Raw genomic sequence first — 25,897 nt, 5'->3', positions numbered from 1 at the left:
GCTATCTTTCCCTGTTCTCACCAGACAGGAATGAAGCAACAGCTTGTTAACAGTCTGGTTCACGTGCGTGTAGGAGAGAGATTTGTTTAAGATTCCCTTGATTTGCTTATGCATGCAAAGCGAGCCAGCCAATGTTTATCCATGGTAATTTAGAAATGTCATGGTAGTTTGCATACTGTATTTACGAGGGACTCTCAATTTCTAAAAAAAAAAACTATGTAAATGAAACTCACATCTGATGTTAGCTGGCGGAAGTTAGCGGTGCACCCAAACCTGGTTCCTGATTAGTATATCAAAAAGCATTTCATGCACATTTCAGCCTGAACTCAGAATCGAGTGCTTTCTGATGCTTTTTGTCATGCAACCCATCTACCTGGGCTCAGCAGGGGTTTGCAAATTAAAAAGTTACCAAGTTTGTTGCTAACACCCATCACAGGCAGCGGAGGTCTGGATTGAATTCCTTAATTATAAGAATTTTATGTTCCTTTGTCGATGTGTTGGACTCAAGAATGTGCATACACAAAGGACTGAAACGTGACCTGTCTGTGTGCACGCACACATTCTCATGTGAGCATGTGCGCGGGCTTAGACGGGGCAAGCACACACACTTTAACGCATGAGAACACACTTTCACACGCATTCAAACTTCAGCACTCCAACTCCTTGTTCGAGTCTTCAGACAATTTCACATCCGCTTGAGCTACCCCCACACGCAGCAGGGTGTTGGGCAGCCACGTGGCAGAGCGCTGCACAGCATGGCTCTACGTAGATGAAGACAACATCCCCACCCACGCACACTCTGACACCCGTCCTCCCCACTGACAAGACGCAAGGAGTGAAGAGAGCTCCATGAAAGATTTACCAACCAACTGAGGTGGTCTCCCTTAGAAGCTGAGTGGAGGCCGGTGGTTGGAGGCGAAAAGGAGGGAGGGAATTCCAGGGAGAATCCCGGAGTGTCTGAAGTGTGATTTTGTATTCAGGGAAGAGATTTAGTATTCCACCGCTCAGCAGTGATCAGTCTCACAGAGGCTTTCACCATGCCTCCATCACACCCCGGATCCTGCAGATTGCATCTCAATAGAGTTTGACGACTGATGGAAGGTGACACTTGCCAGCCCCTGAACACAGGACAATTATAAATTCCAACTTGTCTGAGAAAGTTTGAAAAGGTCGTAACAGAGAGGTCAATGCAAAGTCACGTGGAGGCATGTGGTGTAGGTTTCTGAGATGAAGGCTGCAGATAAATCTAACCACTGAAGGCTTCAACACGCAGCCTGCTTTGGAGAACTCTCTCTTCTTTAAGATAAACCTTATGCTTGTCCTTTATTCTGTTTATGAACTGGCTTCGAGGGAAAGCTTAGAATAAGGTTGACATCATCAACCTGTCATATGAGAGTACATTGTGCTAAGAAGCTTTTCCTTTCAAAGCTCTGATATATGTTTGTGGTTTGTCAGTACACAGTGGCCTAAGATGCAGCTTAAATTCTGCTTGAAATAATACTAGACTTGCACCTGTCTTGTACCTCTGGCATGGAGACGTGGGCATAAAGCTGTCACGAAACTGAACAAAATCCAAGTAATATCCTGTACTAGGAGGACAAACGACTCTCCTGAACTTATAACTCATTGGTCAAACTCCTGAATCAGTTTCTTGTGCAGGGTCTTCAGTAAATGTGAGTGCATGAGAGCCACTGCTTCGACAGTCCGCCTGCCAGGAAACTGGACATCATATCTGGCTCTGTCACCAATAATATAATTAGCTTAGGCTGCCTTGCAACCCTAGCTGTTTAGCTGCAGTACAGTATCATTTCTTTAAGCTGCGGCTGCAGGGTAAGTGTCACACGACATAAAATGGATATATAGAACTTGTACCCGTGAATCACATGCAGGCGGATTTGGAGGAGCGCACAGCTGAGACTCCCGTGCACTAACTGCAGAAAATCCGGACTGACTTACCCTTAAGAAAATCACTCCAGCCCTGATATTACCGACCTTTACAAACGTATTTCACGTTGAACCATATGACCCACTGTTGTTTTTATAAACTGTGATATTCGTGTTTCGGTTGCACCTTGGCACAAAGTTTTGTCGCGCGCGCTACGTGAGCAGTGCACGCTGAAGAGGCACCTGAGGAATTTGCGGTGCGGGCCAAGATGGGACGGTTCTGCCTCGTGAGTACACAGGGTGCGCGCTCCTGTCTCCGTATCACTGACACCTAAATTAATTCTCCACGAGAAAGAACTTGCATTACGGAACGCGCACGAGCAAGGAAGGAAAGCTCCGGCCGTGCACGACAACATGCCGATAACCATCAAATGACACCAAACACGTGCTGTCATATTTAACTGGTCTGGATCCAAAATTAATTCCGAGCGTACGCTTTGTGGCGCACCGAAGTGACTTGTTAACGAGCGCGGCTAGCAGCGTGTTTGTGTTTGCATCCTGCAGTCGGCTGCCGGGACCGCACGTCGTAAAATGAGGTTGGGAAGCATCGTTTTATTCGTTGTTGTCTGCTCTTTTACCGCTTATTATATTTATGAGCCCATTCCTGAGGAGATTGAAGAGAGATGGAAACTCATGCTGACCAACTGTTTCTTCAGAAGTCTCAGCCACCTGGTAAGGAAAACACTGTATTCTTGCACGCTATCTTGCAATCTTAGGCTTGCTGGTAAATTAATGATTGGACTTTGGAAATAAATCCCTGCACGAGGCTTGTAGCACTGCGGGTGGACGCACACATAGTTCTTATTACATGTCAATGCATAATTTAGATGTATATTAAATACAAATATGCAACATTGTCTTTTTGTTCTCACAGAATAGATGAGGTTGCAGGTTAAACGTTTATTATATTTTGCTGATGCGGGTATACATGGTGGTTACACCAGATTATGTCAGATGCTAATCCATGTGTTGTATAGTCCTGCTCACCTGTTCTAATAATAGACCCTAATAAGGAAACTCGACATGTAAATGACCGTCAGACGCTTCTACTGTAGCCCTTTAGGACTCTTTCTAGGTTTAAAACACAGCACATTGGGTAATGTATACATGGTTGTAATAGTATGAAAGTAAGTATTTAGCCACTTCTTTGCCATTAGTAAAAGATCAATATCATTAGTCCTTTGAACAACTAGAAAGATGGTTTGAGTAAGTGTACGAAGAAGTATTTCAGATTGAGTGAAAAAAGTGCACTGCTGCCTAGAACACAACAGGACATTGTTGTTTGTGCTGTTGGGAGAATAGTATTCAATTTGAAACACTCTTTGTAGCTTTCTTTGTGAAGGAAAATATTATTTCAGCATGAAAAATTCATTTAGAAGGCAAGAAATTCAATTTCTACTTATTATTATGGAACATCTGATGCATCACAGAGTCACGTCTTGTATTTGAGCCTGCATTGTTGAATTATATGGCTAAATTTACGACCCTCTTCCAGGCACACAGCCATTCTTTTATACGATTGATTATCTGATCAGGGTGTATTTACAATAAGTGTTTGAGATTTGAATTAGATGTTCTTCTTGTAGAATGTACTGTAGGCGGTCATAGTAAGTGGCCGATATGTATTTTTGTCTCAGTATTTTTGGAAATTAAATTATGAATAGAATGTATTTTCATTGGAGCCTACTAGATTTTCCCTGTTTTTACAGCAAATGGTCAGCTTTCTTATTGAATCAGAGAGACATAGGATGCTACAGTGTTTGTTTTTTTCCTTTTTTTTTTATACTGGTTTGAGTGCCCAAGTAGAGCTTGGAGTGCATGTCTCTTGATGAGTTTGTTGTAGTGGCAGTAGAAGAGCATCAGCTGATAAGCCACATGCCAGCCACTGGCTGTCTACCTCGTCAGAAATAATAGCATGAGTTATGCTTTTATGATTTATCATTTGGTTATGACTTCTCAAAACAAATACTGTAACTGCAGGGGCCTGTTGACATTTTACAAGGCTGTATTCACATGACCGTCGCCTCCCTCTCTCTCTCTCTCTCTCTCTCGCTCTCTCTAATATGGCCACTTAGTTTGGCATCTTAGCCTTTTCTGTTTTGAATATTATGAGCTTTGGTCAAGGCGATTGTTTACACAGTCTGAACTGGCTTACAGTAGCTGTGCTGTGTGTGCACAAGAGTTAATACTAATGGCTCGGGTTTGATGGGACAATGAGAAATTCTGTAATGCGTCTCTCACTATATTTCATGCTCTGCTTCCCTTTCCAGGCAGACCTCAGTGAATTACTGGGGCTGAAGGACTACATGGGGGTAATGTACTTCATTACTTTTCTTGAAAAGGTAGTGCCTGTGTCTGACGAGCATGTCAAGGTGGCAGAGGAGAGGTTTGATGGAGTGGAGGTGGTGCTGTACCAGCCAAAGCAGCGGGGCGGTGACACTGAGCTCAGGAGAGCTGTCATATACCTGCACGGTGGAGGATGGTGTCTGGGGAGCTCCAGTAAGTTGATGGGTTGGCCTGTCTTCCCCATTATCACACAGAATTATGACTCTGTGACTTTGAAGGATGGACAGGGGGATGGATGGATGGATGGATGGGTAGCACATGTTCCCGTGAAGTCTTCAGCACACAGTAATTCTGCTATTACACTGAAAAAATTCAGCGTTTGATTGATGTGCCAAATAAAGTTACAGCTTAATATAGACCCTCTATGACAGCTCTTATGACAGGATCATAAATAATCAACAAACCATCAAACAAAAGCCACCAAGCTTTAGCAGTTTCCCGAAGAAATAACACACCGTATGCTGGAGCAGTGGGAACCTCAGAGGGCGGTTACCCTTGCTAATCCAAAACCTAAAGACATGACATGCAGTTTGACACATCTCATGCTGCTCTTGCAATCTGTTGAATGGCTCTAACAATTATAGTAACACAGATCTCTCTGTGAAGTACTGCTAGAATAAATAGGTTCATCTCTGTTACTGCAGCGTTGCCTTTATCACGTAATGCGACGTGATGTCAGGAATGGATAGATGTTAGTTCTTGTGGTGGTCTGTGCTGCTTTAGAGTCTCTGTTCTGATCTGTGTCTGTCCTCTCTATGCAGGGATGAGTCCATACGATCTCCTGGCCAGAAAAATGGCCACTGAGCTTGATGCAGTGGTTCTTTCAGTGGAGTAAGTATTTCATATTTTATAGCCAGTTGCGTGCAGCTACCCTAATATACTGCACACACTGTGAAAGAAATTGCAGTTTGCCCATAAAGAGTTTTTAAGTGTTTTAGGCACAGGTACATTTAATTTCTAAAGCTCAGTATTTAGCTCCTAATTTCCTGTTTTGTTTGTACTATTGATAGTTAAGTCCCACTGTTTCTCCCACCCTTTCTCTCTGTCTCTCATGTGAGCCTGTCCTTCTTCATTAATCACACACTACATGGAAGTGAGGATGCAGTAGAGTGAAACTAACAGGTTTTCATTTGGGTCTGGCCGGGCTTTTCTCTGTCACAGCTACACTCACTGTTGATCTTTGGCACATCCAGCTTTAATTCCGCCTCTCAGTACTGTAACTTTCTTCTGCCAGTGCTCTGTCTTCCAATTCACAGCTCACAGTTTTTAAGCTTTCATCAATCAACGGTTAGTTGAAGGGCCAGTACTCAGACATACTGTTGCAGCTGTGCTTGTTTACTTACTGTATTTGACAGTGGGAGGTAGAGTGGTTCGGTGTGTGGGTGCTTAGGGTGTGTGGGTGTGTTGCCTTATCTGTCCCATCGGAATTCCTATCTGCACATTGTTAAAGGTTCAATGAGTAATTCCAACATTTCACAATCTCAAAGTCAGCCATGTGTAACATTTGATTTGCAGATCGAAACACTTTGAGAGATGACACCAGGTCAGTGGAGGAAAAAAAAAAGAGTTTGCAATTTCAGCAATTTTTTGTTGATTGGATAATAGAAAACATCTCTGACTTGCAACTGAAATATATTTTGTTTGACGCTTTTCAGTGTGGTTTGATTACAGGAGATCATTTGAAGAAAACCTTATGCTTCCTATGTCACCATTGATTTTGCACATATGCTACATGATGTATTTGCCTGAAGCGGTGGATTTTAATAGTACTGCATGTGCATTTGTGCATTTTGCCCAATATGTCTTTTAAAGTTAGGTGTGTCAAATTACAGGCAAATGTAGTGAGATAATACTGACCACTGATTTATCATTTGCAGCCTGGGTGAGCAGCATTCTTTTGCGTCATTTATTTATTTACTCATCTCCAAAACAAAACTGATCTTTAATTAAACTGTTTGTAGTTGTGCAGGAAACTAATTTGAGAAATAAGTAAGTAAGGTAACAGTTAATTTGCTCTAAATCTGGATCACATTTTGTACAGCCTTTTATTATTGGTACTTTAGTTTGCCACCCCTTGAAAATGCCATCATGTTTATTTTCCCTGGCTCAAAGTGTTGTCTGTGCACATGCCCTTCAAATCTCATGTTTATTTATGTCCTAGCTTTAATCTGCACCTTTCTGCTGTTTCAGATACCGCCTTGCCCCTGCTCACCACTTCCCTGTCCCATTTGAGGACGTGTACCGTGTGGTCAAACACTTCCTCCAGAAGGGGGTGCTGGCCCAGTACTCTGTGGATCCAGGACGCATTGCTGTGTCTGGGGACAGTGCTGGGGGTAACCTGGCAGCTGCCGTCTCCCAGCAGGTACTGAATCTGTTTTTCTTTTTAGTGTCAGCTCTATTTTTCTGGGTCACATATGGAAAAAAAAACGGTATAAGACAAAGTTAATGAGCAAGTTTATGATATAATAGCTTTATTTCACCCTGTAACAACTGAACATTGTGACCTATTTCATAGCATTGCATGTATGACATTATTGTCGGCTCTCAACTATGTAGGCAAATTGCTTTAGAGATATACAAGATAGTTAAAGCCTTGAGGAATTTAAAGTACTTGAGTTGGCAGTGCTTCACCCTCAATAAGTACAAGTGTCAACAACTTGGCCTGCAGCGAGGGTCTGAGGCGGAAAAGTCATCATTCACGTGTTTCAGTTTTCATGTTGTTGGAATTTGAGGTCGAATTTGTTGTGACTGAGGTGGATGCAAAGTTTGTTGGATAATATGTGAATGACCCTTCATATTAAGCTGGCAGAGGAGCCTTCCCATGCTGACATGAGTAGAAATAAAGAAGTTTTTGAAAAACTCGGCCAAAAAAGTGCTAAAATTGGGTTAATAGCGTAGATCTCTGCATGCTTTACGTCATGCTGGTGAAGCATGCTGCTGCTGCATGGCTGACTACACTGTCACCATGTTGACAAAGGGTGTTGGCAAAGTCACTGACTGCATTGCAAGGAGATTGTCCACTCTCCACTGGGGGAAAAGGAGACATCCAGAAAAACACAGTTAAAAAAGAAACCAGGACATCGTGGCAAGCTATAAAATTAAAGCACACGACCTATAGCTACCCTTCAACTAGTGTGTGATTCAGACTTTATCCCACCTAGATTACATTAATCTGATGACCCATGGGCCTTGTGGCGCACAGTCAAGTTGACACGAGAAGAAGCGTTTGGAATAAATTCAAGGAAAAGCACCACATCCCACCCAACAGTGGCCATTGAGAGTTTCTAGCGTTGCACCATGGAGAGTAGCTGATCCCTCAAAGTGCTTCACTTTCCTGGTGTAGAAGGTTCTGGAGAAGACATCATGTCCCTGGGCATGCTATTAGTAGATGTTTGGTGGCAAAACTGACATCATGAGTCAGACATCAGGGGGGATTGGGATTTGTTTACTTCAAGGCAATAACCAAGTGCACTCACTTGGCACTGCTGTGAGGGTGATCCCATGGCGATCTAACCTAATGGGACATGGCTGTTCCTCCATGAAGTTGCTGTATACCTCTTCTCCCATTGGACAGATTCCCCAGAAAGGCAGCCTCTCAGACAGGTAGATAATCCACAGAACTGCTTGTTGGCTCAGTGCTCACTTTGCTGCATCTTCTGGTGCAGAGGAGCTTTCTACTACTAGCTCTTGGATTACACATATTGTGTTTCATGTGTTAGTGGAGTGATTGTATTCCAGAAAAATAAATAAAAAAATAAATCCCATATCAACATATTTTATTCTTCTGAAGCTGAGTACAGGTAATGTTCCTAACTTTTACATTTTGTTGTAAAGGTTTTCTAGATGCCACTGAACCCAACAGCCTGGACCTTTACTGAACCTCTTTATTATCCTTTTGTTTTATTAATGACCAGACAATCAGGAAAGATACTTAAGATGCTCATTCCAGCATATGGGCTGGTTGAGCAAATCAGGTTTTGGTGGACATCTGTACTGTTGTACTAATCCCTTCTACATCCTTGAGTTATATATGTTGTAGGTCTTGCGTGTTCATTGAAACACAGTTGTTGTGCATCACCATACAGTAACTCCTGGCTTTGATTTTACACAATTTTCACCAGTTTTGTGAAACAAATACAGAACACTTGGGTCACACAACCTTAACTAGTGCATCTGAGCAGATGATGCTAGTAATTTCTAAAACTTTCAGTTCGTATGTCATCTGATTGAGAAATTATTTTCATTTTCATGACCAATCTTTCTCTGTCTTTGTTCACAGTTACAAAAAGAGCCTGGGCGGCAGGTTCAGTTGAAAGCCCAAGCACTCATCTACCCTGTGCTGCAGGCTCTGGACCTTAACACTCCTTCCTATCAGCAGAATCAGGACATGCCCATTCTTCCCCGCACCCTCATGGTGCGTTTCTGGAGTGAATATTTCACCAGTGACAAAGCCCTTTTCAGAGCCATGATGGCCAACACCCACAACAACCCCGAGTCTTCCAGCCTGCTGAAGTTTGTCAACTGGAGCGCCTTTCTGCCAGAAACATATCGTAGAAAATACAACTACAGCGCTCCTGCTGTGGTGCAGGGAGTCGAAGGGGAGATCGTTGGGATGGATGGACTATCTCGATCTTTCGCTGACCCGAGGGCATCACCCCTGCTGGTTCCAGACACGGCCTTGCACTCTCTGCCCAAGGCCTACATTCTGACATGTGAGTATGATGTTCTGCGAGATGACGGCATCATGTATGTCACACGGCTCCGTGCTGCTGGTGTCGAGGTGACACATGAACACTATGACACAGGATTTCACGGAGGGCTGATGTTCACCGTGTGGCCAACCGACTTCCTGATTGCACGTCGCATCACAGACAACTATATCAAATGGCTCAAGGAAAACTTGTAAAAACTCTTGACTGTCAGTGTCCATTCCATTCCAGTTTTTCACACGATGCACCACCAATGTTTTGGTGTGGTTGGTGTTTTGGTGTTTTGCAATTTTTTTCCCATCTGGTGTTCAACCTTTTGTTCGTCATTTCTTTTTCTTTGCTCATGCTACATTCTGTAATGTATTGAGAAATAAATGAACTTCTTCTTCTTTCCACTCATATATTTGACCACATTAGATATAGGTAGGACAGGATTTCGAAAGAATAATTCATATTTTTGCAACTAAGGTTGTTTGAGTACAACGCAAAACATAAGACACCATTGCTCAAGTACAAACAGAGGTATTGTGTTTATCATCCAGCAAACACGATACTACCCAGAGAGATCTGAGGGGGGAAAAGCAAACTGTGGAATATCACAAAAAGCTGTGTGAGTGATGTCATAGCCGGCCCTGTGTGGTGCTGCTCGGTCTTGTTTCCCACCATTGAACCTGCTACCTGATCTTATTTCCAATGCGCCATTATCAATACTATAACTTAGTAATGCATGCCACTGGAATCCGAACTATCCCTTTGGGATTTTAAGAATCCAATGTAAGCCTTGGCAAAGCAGGAAAGGATTTTCACAACAGCCAAAAATTATATTCAGGTCAGCCAAAGTTAACATCTATCACTTAGTACAGCTGAGACTGAAACCTAAGATTGTTGTGATGTGAGTTACTCCTGTGTTCGGGACATTGCATCAAAGGCTGGCGAGTGGAATTCTGTTAAAGCAACACACAAGGAAAGAATGAACCCTCAGTTGTTTAACCCATACGAATGTGCCACACAGATAGATGCTTGCTGGTATGGTGCATGATGCAATTGCAGAGTGAATGGTGTCTTTATCAGCATGACATTCCACACAGAATATTGATATTTATAAGTAAAGACCATGCGGTAACAATATGCATACATCCAAACATTCTTCACATCGTTCATACACAGTTTTTTTGTGATTGAGCTTAGCTGAGTGTGAGGTAGCAATATATCTAAGAGAGGGATAATGCCAAAAAGAGAATTTGGGCAACATTTTATTTGGACCCTTGATCTTTCCAGCATGCCACACGTGTCAGCATATCAAAAAATTCCCTTTAATAAGATTTGTAAGGGCGCTTGTGTGTGTGTGTGTGTCTGTGTGTGTCTGTGTGTGTGTCTGTGTGGGTTCTATCCAGTTTGGTGAAGCATGATTTTATTGTGATTTTAGTGTGAGTAAAAAGCTTTACGTGTGATAACCCAAAAAGTGCAGTCATTTGGGAATAACAATGATACTCATTGAATCATAAATTTGACCATCTACATGTTAACAATAAAAAAGATAGTATTGCTTCCAACATAGACCTGCCTTTGTGTCATAAATATAAGCAATGACACAAAGCCTGCTTTGCTGCTGTTAGATGAAGTTGCCAGTGCAAGAACAAGTGCCAGCTGAAGTTTGTAACATGGAGGAGTGTGCAGACAGAAGGCTGGCACAAGACTGTATCCATATCTCTGGTCTGTGTAGGTATGACTGCTGTGTGTTAGTCCTCAGTCAGCTTGTAGTCTCTGAACCTCTGCTCTAGCAGCATTCAGAGCGAGTGAGGTTGCAGTTCTTTTTTCCCTGAGGCCCAACAATAATTTGAAGTCACTCGTCTTTCTGTCTGTGGGTGACATCGCCCTGCGTTCTAAAAGAAAAGGAGGCAAAAGGTTACCAAAAAATAATCTTGTACATAATTGTTTCTATCTTTGATGTGTTCTTTGAAACCTGCAGTGAGGGACATACAAATGCATACATATGAATGAACGCCAGACAAGTTCAAACGATGCTGATTAAGCCGATCAGGCCAGGTAAATCTCTCTACATTGCACAGTTTGCTGGAGTTTTTAAGTCTGCGTCTGTGGGGACATTCCTGCTCTGGCACGCTAGTAGCGATGTGTTTTATGTCAACCGGCAATGACTGGTTTGCCAGAGCGAAGGGGGGAGCAACCGTAGCGACAGAGTAGGCTACAGCAGCTAGGACTATGGCAGAGCCGAGGGCGTCATGTGTAATGACTGCCACTGACAGAAAGGGGGAGACAGAAGTTTAGCACTGTAGGTTTAAGCTTTACTTTTTAAAGAAAGTCACCGTCAAATGTTTTTTTTTTTTTATGCCACTTTCTCATTTTCACAAAGATATACACAATTACGCAAAGTATGTAACTTTTTCAACGTGTGACAGCTTTACAGCTTGTTTGTCTTTTGCTTAAGCACTGCTACATTCTCAGTTGTAAATATGACTACTTCTGTTTTTGTTCCAGACTCCCTTCTGGAGAACTCATGATTTGCTTAACTTTTAATTTTAATGTTATCTGTCATTAAACTGACTTGACTTTTAACTACTGATCAATTGTTCGTGTGTGTGTGTGTGCAATCACATACAGTGAGGACATACTCGAATAGATTTACATCATGTTAGATTTTTCATGTTTACATGTATCGAAAGCAAAAAGGACGTTTCTGTTGAGAAGAATTTTCTGCCTAGTTATTCTGCATTGGTGCTACTTATTGTTGGTAAAGCAGTCCCTGTTGGATCTGTTCATATACCTGAGGAAGAGAGTACAGTTGATCTGCAAACATACTGTAGACTGTGTCTACAAATCTACCACCAAACACACCTACACACACTCAGTCCAAGAGGTTGAAAAAAGCAAGCTTTTTTTTCTCTGGATAGCAAAGAGGATGATGCATGAGTACGAACAAACCGTTTATAGAAAAGGATGATTCAAATAGGTCAACCTTGTTCATCAGGACACATTAAACAAAACACTGCACACCTCCTGGGTGTAGAGGGAACTATTCATGTGCTACAGTATGCGGGTCATTTTCCTCTGTGTGCAGGTACATCATGTGTGTATGCACATATTTGTGTAGATGAAACGGTTCAACTGTTCCCAAATTCCTTGCCTGCTACGGAGGGCTAATAGCAGTAACGTGAAATGGATTATGGCAGATGATTCCTTTAAAGTATTAATAATGTATAGTGGTTTTGCACGGATTATACTTACATACAGTAGAGGAAGTGCACAAATACTTACTGTGCTCACAGTAAGTACTGAGAGTAAGCATGCACACACTGCTCCTGCAAATATGCAGTTTGTGTAAATGTGGTTTTCTCCGTGGTTTGGTGCAACACTGTTGGTAATGTTGGAAAATAAATTGTCATTTTCAAAGTTCAGATACTGAAAGATTTGAAGCCAAAGCAAGGGTTTTACAAAGTGTTCCTGAGCCCGTGCAGCATTTTCCTTTATACAATCATGCTCCATCCTCTCTTGTGAACGACTGAACCCTTCGTGGACGCCCCTTTCATTCCCGGTCATGATACTTCCACACCTTTCCCAGGCTTTAGTTGCTCCTGTCCCAACTTGTTTTGAAACTTGTTGCTGGCATCAAATTCAGAATAAACATATATTTACAAAAAATCCATGAAGCTGATGAGGTGAAACATTGAATATATTGTTTTTATTTCCTCATTTCATGTCAAAAGTACATGTCAAAAAGGGTTAGCCAATGATTACATTCTATTTTATTTATGTTTTGCACAGCTTCCCAACTTCTTTGGAATTGGGTTTATAATACAGAGGGTCAGGTTTCGCGTTTTGTCCTCACATGCACTTTTCTGCAGTTTTTTTCTCACTGGCTCTGTCTCAATATCACCCCTCTGACTTTTATTATGAAACTTAAAACGCTCATGCAGTTTTCCTTTCTTTTCTCATTCCAGGAGGGATGCCAATGTAAAGAAATGACAGATCAAGCAGGGCCTGATTAGTCATGAGTGAAAGAAAGCATTTGATTCTGTCTGTTGTGTTAAAGCCCTATGAAGTTAAGTGTTTTTAGAGGGTATCCAGGGCCTAAGGAAACACCAAAGTTCACTGACAGGCCAATATGAAGGAGGCTTTCATGAGAGCTGAGATGTCCAGATCATTCCAACTTTACAACTATATATTAGAATATGATTAGAATATAGTAGGAGGTTTCAAAAAACAAACAGCAACAAAGGAGGAAATGATGTACTGTTGTAATGGTGGTGGTGGAGTCATGCATAGGAAGCCTGTCTAGACTGACACTGTAACACATGGACTCTGAAAATACACGTGCATATTCACACAAAGGGAATTACACACACTGTACGCTACAGTGATAGGATAAGTACTGCTTATACCTCAGCTAAGTCCAAACCCATCATTTCTCTATTGTAAGTGACTGTCACCCATACACAGTCTTTGTTAAAAGCTTTGACACTACTCAGGAAACAGCACAATAAACCTTTGAAAAAAAAAAAAAGAACAATGAGGAGCTTCTCCAAATGAAAATGAAAATCCTGCTGACGACTCAGTTGAAACAATGTAAGGTGCGACACAAGTCAGCAAGCTGGGATCAGTGAAGTCCATGAAAAACAAAAACAGATCAAAACATGAAACTGTTCTCCTTGGCTGATGTTCAGGATGATCGTATAATCCTCTTTTGGTATGTATAAAGGATAAGAAAAAGACAAAAAAACAGAAAAACGTTTCAGAGAATAAAGCATCAAGTGGCAGGACTGGGTATTGTTAGGATTTTATTAATACTGGTATTGATACAGATTGATGATAATAGAAGTCTTTCAGTCACCCCGTCACTCCCTGCAGCATACGCCCAGCTCAGCTCAGCAGAGACCGGGGAGTGACAGTAATGTGGTGTTGTGATAATCCCTTCAGTCAAATCCTAATGGGAGACATTGCTCAGTGCCTCAGTGCGTCTTTTTCAAAAGATGTATATTTTCTCACAAATCCTTAACCTCCTAATAGTAATATATGTATGGCACATTATTATTAGATAAGTCATATTTTACTACATTAAAAGGTGAAACGGTACTGACTTTAACAAGCACAAGCATCACACACAGAGTAGTAACCATGAACATGAATCTCCACTTTCATCTGACTACAAATATAAATAATTCTGCCTTTTCAATAAATACAGGTACAAATACAAACAGCAACCTTTCTGAACATATATATGTGAGCTTAAACAGTGTAAATATAAGAATGGCAACAGGCCCTAACCCATAATCCTAACCCCATAGTAAAAAGTATATCTAAGGTCATATCTCCCCTGTTACAGCAGTGTCTTGTTCTGGGGTGTATTTTTAGCAGGACAGATGCTACTAAATGATTCAGCAGCACAAATGCTGCTGAACAATCATAGGAATATTATAGGAATACTACAGGCAGCAGTGTGGCTCTATGATCCTCTCCCCCTTCCATGACTACACATTTCTACTTGTCACTTTGATCATGAAGGTTACACTACTCTATAGACTACATAGACAACAACATAGTATAAGTTTTAGTTTAGAGCATATTACAGATCCATGAGGAACCTGACAAAAGGACTGAATGGTCTGAGAAAAAGTCATAACTAGAAATCCATCTGCTACTTAAGAACTATGGGCAGTGCCATGGATTTATGAGTGACAATGGCAATGAGTCAGGCAGGACAGTCATATAATCAAAATCGAGTAAACAACCCCTCTGCCCCTGCACTCATTTTGCTAACAAGGGGGATGGCATCACCCCTCAAATCACTTACTGCCTATAAAACATGTAACATGTAGATAGGGTCACTACAGCCAACTATCTGCATTATTATACAGCTTAATGACATTATAGTAAATGACAATTATATCAGTGAAAATGTAAATAAAGTACAACTTCAGAATTTTCAGCAAAATATAATTTATGAGGAGCTGATACACATGTGGATGTATGATGTTGTTGATGTGAATGATGTACGCATGCAGGGATCATGCATTGAATTTCATCAGGTTGGTTCTCTTTGCTGTTCTGTCTGTCTGAACATCTTTCTGAGCTTAGCCCATAGGAGCTCTCTGAACTTGTCGCCCATGAGGAAGTAGAAGACAGGGTTCATGACACTGTGCAGGAAGGCCACTGGGCGGCTCAAGATGTACAGGGCCTCTATGTACATCCTCGAACACACCTGCAGCTTCGCCCAGGCCTGCAAAGATGCTATTCTGACATTTCTCAACACATGGTAGGGAGTGTAGAGAATCAGAAACAGGGCTGCAGCTGATGCAACAACCCTGAGAGGCCGCTTGAATGATATTGTCCTTCGCTGTAGAACCCTTTCCTGAGCACGGAGCAGATGTGCAATTTTGAGGGAGAAACCACAAAGTCCAAGCATAGGCAGAATGTAGCCAGTTACGGTTAGCCCCAGGCTGTAGCCGAATGTATTGACGTCTCCTTTTAGGCTTGCAAAATCACTGCAGCGTGTCCAGTTTGTGCTCTGCAGGTCCTGGATCATTAGCACTATCATTGGAGCAACTTCCACATTGACAGCTAGCCAGCTCAGCCCCGTCACGATCAGGGCTGCCCGTGGCCTCAGCAGGTAGTGGTTCCGTGTTGGATGCTTTATGAGTAGGAAGCGGTCCATGCTAAGCCAAACCATGAAGAGGATGGAAGAGTAGAGATTGACATGCAGGATATAGCGGTTGATAATACAAGCATAGGGAAGGGTCTCTGATTGGTAGTTTGCATACAGGTACGAGAGGCGTGGCAGCGTGCAGAGGAAGATAAGATCGGAGACTGCCAGGTTAAAGAGGTAAATATTGCAGCTCTGCCACACCGGTAAACAAAATATGTAGCCAAGTACAACCAAAAGGTTGCCAGGGAAACCAATACAGAATTCAATGCCATAGGTTGATGAGAGGTAGTACTTCTCCAGCACGGCAGTTATATCTGTACAATTAAACACCTAAGAGGAGGGGAGGGAAGTCAGAGGATGGGGCAGGAGAGGAGAAGAAAGGTATGATTAATGAAGAAACAAAGACGTATGACTTGAAACTGTGAACTTGAAGGAGAATTTTCAAAAGTCAGTTTAGTTTCAGAGCTTAATACACTCAGTACAACATAAATATTGTATGTGTCAGGTTGAGACTTACCATGCTGTAGTCGTCTCGTAGTTGGTGGTAGCGTGAGTAGGGAGTGTGACCGTGAGCAGGTGCAGCCACTATCTGTGCAGTTGAAACAGTAAACACTGAGATCTGAGGGTACTGCTGCCTCTAATATGACATCCTACCGTAATAGCCGTTCCTTGTATGGCTGGAACATACAGGCACTTTGAATGTCATTTGTATATCGAATAGGAAAAGATACACACCAACACCCGCCCAGACTAAATAAGTTACTTAACAACTTAACGCACATGCCCATGAAACAAGGGTCGTACGTAACCTCATCTGGAAAACATCTGAACTTTTCAAGTGACAGTTGTAGCAAACGTTTGTGTTATTTCGCTGTATCTTCAGAGACTCTAAGTACTTTGATGCTTTGAATCGCTGTAAAGAATACCAATAGGTGTCATCAGGCATACCTAACTTACAGTGTGTGTAGCCATAAGCAGTTAAAAGGTGAAATGATGAACAAGGGAATCATCAGTCCCTTTCCAAACTTCATTCTAAAGCTGTACTTACAGTCTCCGAAGAGCTGAGGTCCCAAGCAAAAATGGAAAAAATGCACCAATAGAATATTTGGTTGTTGCAGGTAAATCTGACTAAAACCACAGGACTTATCCAAAATATTTTGTAGCAGCCATTTGGGGCTGCACTCCTCCCCCAGGTCTGTCAGTATGTGTTTTCTTTCCCCGCTTATGAGAATAATGTCTTCTTCTTCCCTCAAATGCAGAGAATGGAAAAAAAGTTTCGGTTTTGAGTGATGAAGAGTTTCTCACAGTAGTGATTAGTTTTGAGTACTTCTGCATTTTGTCCCTATTTGGACATTCTCTGTTAGATGATTACAGTGACTACGATGAGACAAGATAATGAGCTAACAAATGGATTGCTTAATTTTTTTGTGAACTAGAAAATTCTTGGTAATTTACATGACCGCTTCAGAGTTCCCTTTTTTCTTTTAGTCAGCTCAGTCACATTATTTCTTCTCCTTATTTCACACTTAATTTCTTAAAGTAAATGTTAGATTAGTTTGAGACGTTTCAGGAACATTTTCTTTGTTATTCACTCTATTGACTTATTTCAGTGTGAAAAAAAAATCCATATGTCTTGTATAATGTATTACAGATCATCTACTAACATACAAAACTATGCATAAAACTAACAACCCTGAGCATAATACTCCAGCTTCCATTTCCCCATTTGAAATAATTGCTTCAATAAACCCTTTTTGCGTAACATTCATTTTCCCACTTTGTCAGAACCTTCGTTGTGAGTAAAGCCACGTTTCCACCAAACAGCCCCCCCCTGTTGAGGTACCTATGACACTGATCAGGTACCTCAATGTTGAGGTAGAAATACCGTCGCCCGAAGATTGGTTGGAATTGTCTCATTGTCTGCACTCTGAAGTAGGATTTCCCGATCCCTGGAGGCATTCAGTGTTCAGGTTCTCTGTCCGTCTGTCCGTCCAAGGAACCTTGAGGGAATTTCTTCAAATTTGACGCAAACATTCACCTGGACTGATTAAATGAACTGATTAGATTTGGTGGTCAAAGGTGAAACATCATCAACAAATTTTTGGCCATAACTCAAGAATTAAATGCACTAATAATGGAAAAAGTTCACACAAATAAAAACACTTTTATTCTATTATTCGACACCATAAGTCAGGAACAGAAGGGGAGGTTGTGACCATACGTTTGGTCAGATACTGAATTGGTGACACTAATCTTGGGCGTCCACCTTGAAACTGTGCTGATTGTGTAGATCTTCTGGGTTGAAGATGTGTGTGAAGCATCCACCTTTTACAATTTGCAGCATCTTTGCAGCAACATCCATATTTGAAGCACTTTAGTCCACCAGGAGCTCACTGGTTTTTCCTGATATTGAGCTTCAGGTGATTGTTGTTGCACCATGTGATGAAGCTCTCTAAGCAAAGACAGCATGTCTCTCACTAAAATACTCACTGGAATCTTGCATGTCAGTAGAATGCCCATCATCTCTCTAATGAAGCATGCAGCTTAATTTGACTATGCAAGATCAGGGCTCTGCAGTGGTTATCAATCTCCTAACTTTATTCTAAAGGTGTATTTATGAATTCCAATGGGTTGAAGAATGTGTCAAGCTCTCAAAAATGGATAAATAGAGTATTTGGTTGTTGCAGGTAAAACTGACTAAAACTGACACTCATCAAAATATTTTCTGCTAGCATTAGTTGCAATAATGAAACAAGCTGAGATAATGATCTGATGACTATATCACCTGATTTCTCAGAAACTAGCCGTTTCTTTCCCTTTATCGTGTGACTTGCCTTTCCACTCATCTGTCTTGGTGCTTTTCACAAGCGCTTCAAAGTTCTCTTTTTTTTATGACACATTTAGGTTAGCCCCAGGCTGCAGCTTAATGTATTGACGTCTCCTTTTAGGCTTGCAAAATTATTTATTTCCTCTCTTGGTCTCACACTTAATGTCTTAGAATAAATCTTATATTACCATCAGTACCATCCAGTCTGTTGACTTAATTTCAGCGGCAAAAATCAATTTACCATCCATGGAGGTGGTATAGTCGTAACTACTGGAGGTAAAATCCCAATATTCAGACAGACCACTTCTTTAGACGTCTTCTTTTAGGTCCCCATGAGGCTCGTTGGTATTTATGGTAAGTGAGTGATATTTTCATGAATCCAAGCTGGTGTGTGTGATTTAAAACTAACTGAGCACTAAATGATTTTGTATAGAGCTACTTGGGCTTAAAAAAAAGGTATCTAAATTAATGTTGCTGAATATTGTGAGAGGCCTTTGAAGCATCGTCTCAGCAGCATAAAACTGTACTGAGACTTTCTTCTGGTTGAACAGAATTCAGGTCATTCAGGTAAAAAAAAAAAAAAGACTCACTCTTAGAATAGACTTTACCAATAAAGACAAAACATGACTTTTACCGTCAGGCAGCATGCTGCTGGTGTGTCAGAAAGGTCGCAGAACAGGTTACAGCAGAGTCATCAAGTGCCTGCAGTGTGTACAAGTACTGCATATTCTACAGTATTACTTAAATTAACAAACTGAGCAGCACATTATTCTTTAGCATCTAAACAAACAATAATACAGTTCAAATTAGGGATTTCAGCGGTTAAATGTTAATCGGTTAATCACAGACGGTTAGTCACACACACACTCACTCTGCTAATGGCTTCGTTTAGCATGGGACTAACAGCTCCCTCACCCTGGAGCTAAAAATGCAGTGTGAAAAGTCTATGAGATCAAAACAAAGCTTTGCAACAAAGTCAAATGTAACCTGAGTGATGCTGCGCTTCAGTTAAGCCGTCGTGCTAGCTAATTGTTATCCTTTGAAACTGAACAAGGTGGTCGGATGTGCTGATGAAAAACGCCTGAGAGATGTTCAGGCGCTCTCTGCACGTGAGAGAAGTGTGAGGCCTTGGAGTAATCGTCATGACTATGAGGAAAAAAATGCATTCAAATATCCCTGTTTGTAATTTGATAAGCTTTAACACTGTGAAAATGATGTGAGCGACCTCTGTTACTCATTCACTGGCAGGTAACAAAACATTACCGCAGTGTTGACTTTTGAATTCTCAGTGTACGTTGTCAAGCACAGGGACGGCTGTGCTTGCATAACACACCCTGATCATGATGATGGGGATTCTGATAGAGAGCTTACAGTATATTTTGGCAACAAAGCTTACAATGTTGGTCAGCCTTTATGAAGCACATGATCTACAGCTGAGAGGCATGTGAGGCAGAGTCAGGGTGGAGTTATGTTTGCTTGTTTTTTTTTACCTTTACCATGCAGAGAAAGTAAGCTTGGTGTAATAGAGTGGGCATGTCCTTAAGAAACCTGGGCCTGACGTTGGTTTTATATTACTGTGGGATCAAGACAAGTCTGTCAGCATTCCTGTGCTTTAGTAGTGTTTGAATTTGCCCAAGTGGAGGCCAACAGTGGGGCACTGACGTATTTTTAACACTGACTCACTTCACACTGTTATTTTATGATGTTGTATCCCTTGTTTTGTATAATTTATAAATCATCATCATATATTTGACAGTCCCTTATATTTTATAATGTGGCATTATGAAAGAGTTTTTAATTGCCATTTTATATAATGAGAGTGCCCTCTGGTGGCAGACCACAGCAAACAAAGTGTCTGAACAGAAGGAAGCGCTGCTGTGGTTGTCACACAGGCCCATTCTTCATTTCTATCTGTTTCTTTTTGTTTTGGAATTAAAGGTGAAATATGACTCCATCCTGTATGCACATTTACAGCATTCGGCATCTGAGAAGGATCAAGCGTAACTTACAGTAAAGCAGTGGCAGGATTCACGTTGGAGGTGGAGGAGAAAAACACAAGAAACTGGAGAGACATGCAGAATTTGAACCCCTGGCCTCCAAGCCACCAACCAAACTTTTTTTTTTTTTTTGACTTCTTACAGTATGACCTTCAGTGATTTCTACCCCTGTGGAGGGGTTCAGGATACTGGCCAGTACATAATCCCCTCTAATACCCACTGGTGCCATATTTCTTCTCTATTTCAGACAAATAGGGCGTGTGTGTGTGTGTGTGTGTGTGTGTGTGTGTATATATTTACATAAATGAATAATGAAAAGAATCTTGAAAAATCTGAAAAAATAAACACAACTTTGTGTAGCAGAAATGTTTTTTTTTTCTGCTTTTCTGTCACTTCTTAAAGCCACTGGACCAGCACATCCTCATACCTAAAGAACCAAACAGGCCAATCGCCAATGACTCCCAAAAGGACATTAATCACAGTTGGAGAGTTCCAATGACACTGACGAGCCTTTGCCTTCACAACGCTGACATCGCGAAACTCTTGCACTTTGCTTAGGTTGAGGTACGAGAACTACTTGGTTAGGTTTAGGAAAAGATTATGAGTTAAAATAAGTATGTTACTGCTCTGTACATGATGTAATCTTACTTCCATACTAACTTAAAATGGGCTAACAGTATCTTTTGATTTCACTCAAGATCAGTGGTCTTCTGGGTGAAAGTGATTTGTTTGTATGACCCATCCATCTGTTCCACCTTCCTTCAAAAGTGACTTTTTTGCTCATTATACTTTGCTCCTATCATAATAATTACAGCCACTAGAGGTCGCTGCCTAACACTACACATATGGCTTGTGATGTACTCATTTGTCTTGTGAGGACGGGCTCATCTGGATGCACCTGGTGGAAACCACTACACTAAACTACCTTCCCAGTGTAGCATTTAATTTAAATTTGGATGCATTTGCTGAAAAACACTGCAGCCCACCTGTATGTGCATGTGTTGTCAAATGGATATAAAAGGACTGATGAAGGCCGGGTGGCTGAAAATGTTTTGTGTATTGCCAGACAGATGACTGAGTAAACTTATTAAACAGTACATTTCTGGAGTGTGACACTCTTTATATGGACACATCTAGGATAACACACCAGATGGTCAGAGCGCAGCGGTAACTTGCAAACAGAAGGGTTGTAAAAAGAGCCCGTAAATGTATTGCCGTAAGATGTCATTGTGGCGTTTGTGCTTCTGCTACAAGAAACCAAAAAACAAAATATGCAAATTAGACCCTCCTACAAGCGAGACCCACCAGAAACGGAAACTGTGTTCAGACCAATGGGAATTTTATATAAATCATGCATGGATTTATTCCTGCAGGGCATTACATGTAGCAACCCTAACAGACACCATGTAATACAGATTACTTCCAGCAGAGGGCAGTGTTAACCCAAAGCTCATAGCAGGCTAAAACTCCACAAGTGTCCTGCATTGTGTTTGTGGAAAATTGCATTGATGGAATTATGTAGCAACAACAAAAAGTTTTAAAAAATGAAGTGAAATACAGTCAGAAAGTTCCAGATCAATCAGATGGATTAATGTGGGACAACACATGAGAGCAAGTCCTATTTGCTGCCAGTTAAATGGCAATAAAGCTTGAAAAAAGGACATAAAATGAGGAACAGTCAGACCGAAGAGAAGAAGATAGCAGAGCTTCCGATGGACCAGTTAGCAGAGGGTGAAGCTGTGCCAATCAGTATGTCACAGTGCCCTCATAACTTCTGACTCTGTATATGTGTGTGTGTGTGTGTGTGTGTGTGTGTGCATGTGTGTGTGTGCGTGTATGTGTGCACATGCTGCTGTGTCTGTGTGTGAAATGAAGAAATGAAGAGGTGATGGACTGTATCTGCTAGTTTCACTTCTGCTCATTCCTCCCTCCCCTCCTTTAGATGGGCAATTTGTCCCAAATGTACCCTGACGCACACACACACACACACACACACACACACATACACACACACACACACACACACACAAACATGCAGAGACACACATGGGAAGAGAAAGCGAGAGAGAGAGAGGACTGAGTGACCTAAAAGAAACACCAAAAATCAAAAATCTGCTGATAATGAATAACTTATTTGGCCTGACAGCAGCATACGTGTGTTATTTTAAGTAGACTATCATGTCAATGCATGTGAGTGAGGTGTGAGTGAGGGTGTATCTCGTGCTGGTCCATTGTGAGCGAGTGTTCCCATTAGCCCCCGTAGCTTAAATTGTCCTAGTTCTGGAAGGTGACACACTTAGAGCTTTATCGCCACAACTCTGCACTAATTATCAACATGGTTCACATTTGACAGCGAGTTAATTGGATCAAAACCGGATGTAGCTGATGAGTGCTGTAATGTGTATCACATGAGATGGAGGCAGAGGGAGTGAGGGATTTAATGGAGACTTTGGATCTTTTTTCTGCTTAATGCTAAGGTTGCTCAGGTTGAGTTGCATCCAGAATAAGTGCTGCGTAAAGTCCTTGAACTCTCACCATGATCTCTCATCTCTTTTCACTTCTCAGTACTTTTCTCCCCATAGCCTCCAATCCTCCTTTATCATCATCTCAACCTCCTCCCTCGCTCTTTTTCATTCCTGTCTCCCTTATTTTCTTCCAAACTTCAATTTCCAATATGTTCTCATAGGCCCGAGTGAGAGGGTGTTTCAATAATTCATCCAGTGTTTGTTTGAGCAGCAGTCAAACCGGCCTGCTCAGACAGGGGTGAGATTGAGGGCTTCACCTGCCTTCGTCCCGTCGTGGGGGTCACAGCCGGGGCTGGTTATGCAAACTGCTTTATAAATGTCCTTAAAAGCCCTCCGTAGATAGATTTCCTATTTCATATGTGCGTGGTCACGCTGCCTCTGAAACATGATCATTAGCTCTGAAAATATACAGCCAGCCGGTGCTTTTTTTGGCTGATTTACAGTTTCGCTTCAGTGACAGAACCAGTTAGGCTCATGCTAATTTATCTGTGTCAGAAACACTGTCAAAATAAGTTCCCATTCCTCTTCCTCCCAACTACAGCAGCAAGAAAATAAAACTAAACCCTAATGAGAGAAGTCATAGTCAAACTCCAGCATAAAGTGACATTTTTGGGGTATTTCTTCATTCAGGATCCCTAAAAAACACAAGTTCTCACCCAAATGTATCATAAAACGTGTCAAAACTGCACATAGGTGCACTTTTTTTTCCCTGTTTGAAGGCTTGATGAAAACTGACAAGGTGACAAGTCAGCTGACAAGGTGAGGAAAACAATTTATGTCAGGGTATTCGTTTTGACAGAAATGTATTTAAGTAACCAGGACCCCCGTGTTCCACCATGTCAAGTCTTTCAGGTGGTCTGGGACCCGCCGCCCCCCCATCAGTTGGAACCCTTCGTTTTTGTATTCTTTGCCCTGCTGTGGATCTATTTCATTTTCAGTCACGGCCGCTCCAGAGGCTTGTTTTACACACGCTGCTGGTGTATGCTGTGTCAGGCTTTCTCAGCGTTACTGATATGATTGCCTCTGGTGTCCACTGGGACGTATAAATTCAAAACTACCGTCAGGTCAGCTAACCGTCAGCTAATCGCTACGCTAGTCACTGGACACGTTTGCAGAGCTAAGACTTCCCGGCCTTGGCGGGGGTTAATATCTAACCTTGCCATGTTTTCACTTCAGCCTCTGATTGCCAGCTCTCAGGATAAGTCAAGCACAACTGAAGTCAAGCCGTGGCTCGATCCATATGCTTTACATTTGTGTGTGAAGCTCGGACAAAATCTCTCTGCTTTAACGCTGCCCAAGTGCTGTGTTCCTCCCCCAGTGCTGATTAAACCCTAAAAACTCGTCTCTGCTCATCAAAATGACATATTTAGAAAAAAAACATGCCTGAAAAAGGCTTAAATGTAACTCTACACCTTTGCCTTCATGTGGTAACCCTAACCCTAATCCATGTGACATATGCACTTAAATGACCTAACCTTATCTAATCCTGCTAATGCTACACTAGCAGCTTATGAGGATCACCTTTATCACGACATGCTTTCATTGTTTTCTGTCAGAAATTATCGCAATGAATACAGGCTAACATTATCTAGCACAGTACAGATTTGTTGGACACAGTCAACGTATAAAACAGGAAAAATAAACTGAAATAAATGAGCTGTGTCCCCAGGATAAACGGATGGGACAGTATCAATGAAGCTGTGTTTTCTCTGTCCTGCATTTTCAAACCTGATTTTTATTGGGGTGGACCTTTAAGATAATGCATGGTTAGCATATACACACAGCTTCCTGCTTTTAATTTTCCTAAATGGTAGCTCGAGTGAGCCTTTGTGGCTTTTTCACGAGCTATGAAACTTGTTTCCTGCATGAAAGTGGCAGCTGTGTGACACACGGCGGTGCGTGCCCAACGGCAACATCTGTGTGTGATTCGCCTGTTGCTACCTTGTCACACTCAGTGCGTGTGAATTACTGTCATTCATTTCGGCAGGTGGCAGTTGTACCTTTTCCCTCTACAGGAGTTGTTTTCCGAGCACATGCACACACACACACACACACACGCACACACACTGCACTACACACTCTTCTGGGCCTTTTCAAAGTCTTCACTTGTTTCATTATGGGCATCAGCAGGTTTTACAGATGTGAACATTACCGCACCGCACAGAACATAATGACCCTCCTGTTCTGTGTCTTGACTTGATGACATCATCCCTCTGCTGTGGGGGAGCCTGGGAGCCGTGAAACAGGTTATATTATGTAAAGCACATTGTAATGGTTTAGCAAGGTTAGCAGAGACAATGAGCGTCTTGTAAGCGTCTGTGGCGATTGTAAAATGGTGTACCGTGGAGGAAATCCGTACTCTAACAGCACATCGGCTCTCTTGTCACTCCGTTTCTGTGAGGCCTGAATCGGCAGCCCTGTGAGCTGGCAGTCAAGTGCGGGCTGACAGAAAACTTCCCTTTGCAACACTGACATCAGCCATTCTTGACTTGCTTTCAGCTTCAACTCAATTTCCTCTCTTTCTCTTTTTTTGTCTCCCCGTTTTTACCTTCCTGTGAGGGACCCCCCCCCCCCCCCGTCTTTCTCATCATTGTAATTCTCTTGACTTGTCTCCGTTTTGCTCCCTGACTCCTCACTATAATATCAGACACAAAGAAGCGCAGCTAGAGAGGAGTTTTTTTTGGCAGTTACAGCGTTTGGACCAATGGCTTGTCATTTCTGCAGCTTTCTAATTGGTGTTGCACGCTGTCAGGGGACGGGGAAATCTCACAGCACCGCTGAGGACGTCACAGAAATCTGTCTCCGCACTCGAGACAAGAGAGTTTGCAAGAGACACATGGAGGAAAACAATCCTTCGAGCGGTGGCATCATCTGGATGTTTTTCTCTGTAA

General features: G+C 41.9%; 2 protein-coding genes across 2 annotated transcripts; one reads left to right on the top strand and one right to left on the bottom strand.

Moving 5' to 3' along the window:
- Positions 1 to 2,217: 2,217 nt before the first annotated feature.
- aadac (arylacetamide deacetylase) lies at positions 2,218 to 11,580 on the top strand. Its single transcript, XM_076735465.1, has 5 exons — positions 2,218 to 2,616; positions 4,215 to 4,443; positions 5,052 to 5,121; positions 6,481 to 6,652; positions 8,570 to 11,580. Exons 1-5 carry the CDS (start codon positions 2,476 to 2,478, stop codon positions 9,194 to 9,196), a joined length of 1,239 nt encoding a protein of 412 aa, XP_076591580.1. The 5' UTR covers positions 2,218 to 2,475; the 3' UTR covers positions 9,197 to 11,580.
- Positions 11,581 to 15,036: 3,456 nt separating this feature from the next.
- LOC143323405 (succinate receptor 1-like) lies at positions 15,037 to 16,758 on the bottom strand. Its single transcript, XM_076735235.1, has 3 exons — positions 16,706 to 16,758; positions 16,175 to 16,246; positions 15,037 to 15,987 (listed from the first exon to the last, which is right to left on the bottom strand). Exons 2-3 carry the CDS (start codon positions 16,175 to 16,177, stop codon positions 15,037 to 15,039), a joined length of 954 nt encoding a protein of 317 aa, XP_076591350.1. The 5' UTR covers positions 16,178 to 16,246; positions 16,706 to 16,758.
- Between the last annotated feature and the right edge of the window lie 9,139 nt (positions 16,759 to 25,897).

This window comes from Chaetodon auriga, chromosome 7 (assembly GCF_051107435.1).
Source record: "Chaetodon auriga isolate fChaAug3 chromosome 7, fChaAug3.hap1, whole genome shotgun sequence".
Lineage (NCBI taxonomy): Eukaryota > Metazoa > Chordata > Actinopteri > Chaetodontiformes > Chaetodontidae > Chaetodon > Chaetodon auriga.
This window is presented reverse-complemented; position numbering and strand designations above follow the sequence as displayed.

Excerpts from the sequence above, each read along its gene's own strand:
- aadac (XM_076735465.1), top strand. The coding sequence starts at position 2,476 with ATGAGGTTGGGAAGCATCGTTTTATTCGTTGTTGTCTGCTCTTTTACC. Across the intron at positions 4,444-5,051 it reads ATGGTGTCTGGGGAGCTCCA|GGATGAGTCCATACGATCTC; the intron begins GTAAGTTGATGG and ends CTCTCTATGCAG. Across the intron at positions 5,122-6,480 it reads GCAGTGGTTCTTTCAGTGGA|ATACCGCCTTGCCCCTGCTC; the intron begins GTAAGTATTTCA and ends CTGCTGTTTCAG.